This window comes from Condylura cristata, unplaced genomic scaffold, assembly GCF_000260355.1.
Source record: "Condylura cristata isolate star-nosed mole 26May11 unplaced genomic scaffold, ConCri1.0 scaffold00011, whole genome shotgun sequence".
In the NCBI taxonomy this organism is placed as follows: Eukaryota; Metazoa; Chordata; class Mammalia; order Eulipotyphla; family Talpidae; genus Condylura; species Condylura cristata.
The window spans coordinates 25545584-25551063 of record NW_004567112.1 but is presented as its reverse complement, the minus strand read 5'-3'; the positions used below and the strand labels follow the sequence as shown (position 1 = coordinate 25551063).

The following is a 5480-nucleotide window of genomic DNA, read 5'->3' as shown; positions in this document are numbered from 1 at the left end:
ATTAAAAAAAAAAAAAGAATTGTGGTCCAAGGCAAGAAGTCTTGCAGGTCTAATTTGTCAAGTGGGTCTCTTCTGGAGTCTTTTTCTGCTAGGAAGATGAATGTTATCTCCCACTGAATCATTACCTTCTACTCTCTGCTCTGCCATCCGTCACATACCCCACTATCAAAAAGTTCACTCTTAAGGCTGATAGTGAAGGCTGTCCTGGAGACACACTCTCATCTTAGCTTTATGCCATCACATCACTGCGCTCATTATGGAGATAGCAAGGGCTTTCAGATGGTTGTCTGGCAAGCTGGTTAAGCATGTAAATGAAGACTACAGCCTACTTACTCAAGAAGCAATTCTGAAAGTGGGCCCCTCCAAGCTTTAACTATTGAGAAGCACTGGGACACTATGCTTTATTAGTTTTTCAGTCCTTCCATTTGACTACCCATTTAACCTAAGTTTCATTAAATAAATGTCAGCTGGGGATTTTTTTAAACATGTCATCAGTATAAGGTCTAAAATATTTCTGCAATACTTAAAAAAACAATCCTGAAGTTCATCTCCAAGTCTTCCCTCCCTCTCTTCAAACTCCACCCCTCATCCCATCCCTCTATTAAAACATTTAAATATTGTATAAGCCTGACAGAATAAAAGAATTCAATTTGGTTAACCTAAATTGTAAAAATCCTGCAGAAACTGAGGGGCAGTTTATCTTCATATGAGACTATTCAGAGGCAGTGTAGGCTCATAGTCTACTCAAGTATAGTAGTAGAACATAGCCTTTTATTCATTAATCTAAAGCAGTAATAACTTTTCTCTCTTTTAAGCTGCTCGCAAGAGTGAAATGTTGCAACACCATGTTAACTACTGATGTGGGCAACCCTAAGTATCAGTGACCTACCTGCTCTGGTTTCATGGCTCTAAGAAGAAATGTAAAGGCACAAACTGGGAATATACTAAAATATGGAGTATTTGTTTTATTTTTAGAGAAATATGTAAATCTATTCAGGATCAAAATGTTAACCACGAAATTAATATACAGAGGTTTTTCTGTTGCAAGACCCTGTGACTGCTGCCAAAATGGATGAATTCATTACATTTAAAAGTGGTGCAGGTTCCAGTCAGAAATTACTAGACATAAGCTGCAATAAAGAATACTGTTGGGTAGATTCTCTAAAGACCTCTAAAGCCCCTGCTACAAAACAATTTGGACCCATGAAGACACTTGTAAAATGATCAAAGATCAAGTCTTTTGCAAAAGTAACAGCAATTACCTCTCCTTATTCTCATAAAACAGTGAACCTGTAGATGAACCTGCTGTCAACAAGGTCATCTTCTATAAGGATGCAGTCAAGTGCAGGAAAGAGGCGAAGTTAAAAATGCAGGTAAAAACAGCCTTCCAAAAACTGCGATTTTGATGTTGCCCTAATCATTAAGACAATTTTCCAGGAGGAAAAAAAAAAGTGAAAGCAGTAGTATACAAAATTTTGCATTTTTAAAAATTCTATGGATAGCATAACTGGTATATTTAAATAAAGGCACCAAAAAGGTTGAATATTGACACTTTAACAGCAATAAAACCTGAGCTGGAGGTTGATCAGAATGACACTTGGCATTGTTCTGATGGAAGAAACATGTCTTCTTGACTGCGTAATTTATGTAACTGAAAACAAGTTAAGAAATGTCAAAGGAACTACAATTCTCTGAGCTTGACTTAGGGTTTGCTCTTGACAAACTTTTAAGATAACCAGGGTTACTTAAAGCTCTCAAACGCGAAGGCAGTGAAGCATGTAAATTGTAGATTTTTAATTAGCAAGTTGAGACTGCTTAGGTAAAATCAGGTTTAATTATTTATTCATAGATATCTAAAAGGCTAGCTCAGTTTGTCAGAACACAAACTAAAGTAAAAGCAGGGGCTGGAGTAACATAATCCATCCTAGTTTCTGGAAAACAAGTGACACATCATAACATCATTACGAAAAACAGAACTAATGGGAGTAAGAGACCTGTGGTATAATTTAATTCTCACTTTGGCTTCCAGAGTTTCCCTAAGAATTTGCTGAAAAACATCAAATTCTACTCTGTTAATAACCACCCATAAACAGAAGAAACAGTGGTGGGCCTTCATTATAAAATCTGTGTACATGATTACTTATTAACATGAGTGCATTTTAGTATATTGAATCTTGAGTCTTACAAACCAACGGTTAATATTCTACAAAACTTTACATACAATCTCATCTGTTGCAGAGTTCCAAAACTACTCGAATTAATTTCTTCTCCCTCCTAATTATTCCTTCCAGACAGTCGCAAATCTAAGCCAGTCATTTGTATTACTACATCTTTACTCATGTGTCATCCAAACGTGTTTCTCAAAATGATGCAGGAAACTATTTCAAATGAGGTCAAGATTTTATATTTTCTCAAAACTTATTTTTAGTTCTTTGTATTCCATGTTATATATAAAAAAGAAATGAAAACAGTTGAACTCATGTAATTTTCTTCAGTCCAATGTCATTCAACTTGCAAAGTTTGCATGCTAGGAAAGAACAGTATTTAAGTCCTGTACTATAAAGTATCTTCAGTTCTAAGAGATTACTTTTATTTGATTTTTAAAAGAGGACTGAAGCAGCACCCTTTACTTAACGGAGGCCAGCCACTGATTTCCTTCCTGTACCAGCTTTCCAAGACGACACTAAATGAGTTTTTGCCCTAATATTTTTGCCCCGGGTTTTACGAGGTTTCTCTTCTTTGTGCACCTTTGTATGTTGCCTAAGGTGGGAGCTCTGACTAAAGCATTTGCCACATTCACTGCACTGGTAGGGCTTCTCCCCTGTGTGGGTTCTCTGATGCTGAATAAGGTGGGAACTTTGGCTGAAGCATCGGCCACACTCATCACACTGATAGGGTTTTTCTCCAGTGTGAATTCTCTGGTGCTGAATGAGATTTGAGCTCTGTTTAAATCTTTCTCCACACTCATCACATTTATAGGGTTTCTCCCCAGTATGGATCCGACGGTGCTGAATAAGATTAGAACTCTGAAAGAAACTTTTCCCACAATCAGCACATTTATGGGATTTCTTTCCAGTATGGATCTTCTGATGTTGAAAAAGAGTTGAGCTCTGACTAAAACTCTTTTCACATTCAGTACACTTATAAGGCTTCTCATCCAAGTTTCTTCTCAATCTGCTCAAGCTGGAGTCAAATCGAACAGTCATTCCCCATTTTTGCCGCTGGCGCCCTGTTTTGAGCTGGTTCCCATAAGCTTTTCCTTGGCTGGAGCGCCTAGAAATACCTCCCTTCAGTTTTCCTAACCGCATGGTGAAGCCAAATGTATTCTTCAGATACTTTTCTTCTGAACTGATACTTTACTTCCTGCAGCTACACAGCTCAGAATTTCCTGTGTATAGAAGGAAAAAAAAATGAAAAAAAAAAAAAAAAGAATTTTAATTATTCAACTTTAGTATCTCTTCAATCCATCGAAATTGCAAATACAATTTAAAAATGTGCTCAGTACTTCTGAAAACAAAGTGAGTCCTGGGGCAAATAATACCAGCAAAATAATTCTAATAATCCTAGAATTTAAACTTAAGAAATGAGTATCACCTAGTTTTGACCAAATTTACCTTCAGGGTTTCTGTCTATTTAGATAGGACCAAAAAAAAAAAAAAAAAAGAGAGAGAGAGAGATCGTAAAGTGAAATCTAAGTTTTTATTGGTGATTATTGAATAGGTATGTAATTCTGAAGAATTAAAATATATGATCTTAATGGAAACATAAGAAATAACTCCAAATGACAAAATTTGTTTTATAAACTATGATCATGTTTTAAGATTTACTTTAAAGTTAAAATTCTCCCTTATTGGTGATCATTTAATTAAGGAGTATAAACTAGTGAGAAATGACAACTCATAACTATTCCTATTCATCCTTTTTTAGCCTTTCTACCTTCACAATTATCGCTAACACTTTAATACTGTAGCATAATTTACTTTGAGAGTAGGAATATTGTATAAGTCTCTGTGAGACTATCCAATGGATATAAGTGAGAAAAATGTGAGAGTTGCTTTGTCATTTATTTATTTATTTATAGGTTATTATTTATAGGTTCTGAAGATTCAAGAAAACCAACAAGTTTTTGAAAACTTGAAATAAAAACTCTTTCTGGAGATAGAAAACTCGCCCAGTAACTGTTACTGGGCGGCAGAATGAAATTGAGTAGGATAAAAGGTGGTAGGTAGCCCACCAAAAAAGAAAGAAAAAAGCAAGTTTACAAGTAAAAATGGGACAAAATTTAAAAATACCCAAATGATGCAAAAACTCAACACTTAAAAATAAATTTCGCTTATTTATGAAGTTCAAAACAAACAAACAAAAAAAACCCCAAAACTGCCAGAAACAAACATGCCAGAAAATCAAGTCGGTGACAAGTGGGAGAAGCCATGCCTGCAAAAATAATAAAATTACTGGAACTATTTTCCACACCTTGTATCAAGCAGCAGCATTAAAATAGTAATAATTACTCTGCACTTCTGAAAACACAAATTACATCATTGTTTTCATCGTTTCATTGCCTTTGTATAATTGAGACCACAGGGCTGACTGAGCAGAGGCCTTTATCTGGCTACTTAATAACAATATCTGCTGTAATTATGGGTAAGTTTTAAAAAAAGCAAACCGCACACAGCACAAAACTACAGCAACAGCAGGACTCCTTTCGGTAAATATTTATAGAGCATCTCATTTATAGAGCATCTGTTACAAAGAGGCATGTTAGGTACATGGTGTCGGAGTTCAAACAACAGCGATAATGGTAATGATGCACGTTTAAAAAAAAAAAAAACCACAACATTCTTTAACAGTATCGAAGTCAGATCTGGTAGGACACTCTATGTCTAACCCGAGCAAGAGTCCATCGCTGCTATCTTAGCTCATCCTCAAAACACCCCGTGCGAGCCTGTGCATTTCTCAGCTGCTGCGGGCCGGCAGGTTCCTATCTCCTGCCGCCAGCCCAGCGCCTGTCCGCTTAGACGACCCAGACCGCAGCCGGGGCCAGCGCTCCCGCCCGCCAGCCCGCTGCACAATTCCAGGGCCGGTGTAGCGGTTAAGCTTAAAGTAAACTTGCCAAGAGCTCCTAGTACTGCCAGCCCGCCCCAAGGAGCTGTGCCTCAGTTTCTCCATACAGAAAACTGGGATAGTAAAGCTGCTACTCCTCGGAGTGGTAGAAGCTCAAACGGGGTCAGGAAGCCGCTCAGAACAGCCCCGAGGGACCTCAGCGCGTGTTCAATGGGTTTAGTCCCGGACCGCGCGCCCTGCGAGGACAGGCACTAGGCCTCACCCTCGGCCCCCGAGCACCCGCGGCCCAAACTCGCGGGCGCCCCAGTTCAGGCTCTCGCACTCGCCAGCTCTCCGACGACCTCTCCTCAGCCCCGCGGACCACACCGCTCCCGGCGCCCCCGGTCGCGGCCCGTCCCGCGCGGGGCGCTCCCGGG

General features: G+C 38.8%; 1 protein-coding gene across 1 annotated transcript; it reads right to left on the bottom strand.

The window, feature by feature from the left end:
• Positions 1–997: 997 nt before the first annotated feature.
• On the bottom strand, positions 998–5346 carry ZNF22 (zinc finger protein 22). Its single transcript, XM_012723423.1, has 2 exons — positions 5327–5346; positions 998–3388 (listed from the first exon to the last, which is right to left on the bottom strand). Exon 2 carries the CDS (start codon positions 3306–3308, stop codon positions 2631–2633), a length of 678 nt encoding a protein of 225 aa, XP_012578877.1. The 5' UTR covers positions 3309–3388; positions 5327–5346; the 3' UTR covers positions 998–2630.
• Between the last annotated feature and the right edge of the window lie 134 nt (positions 5347–5480).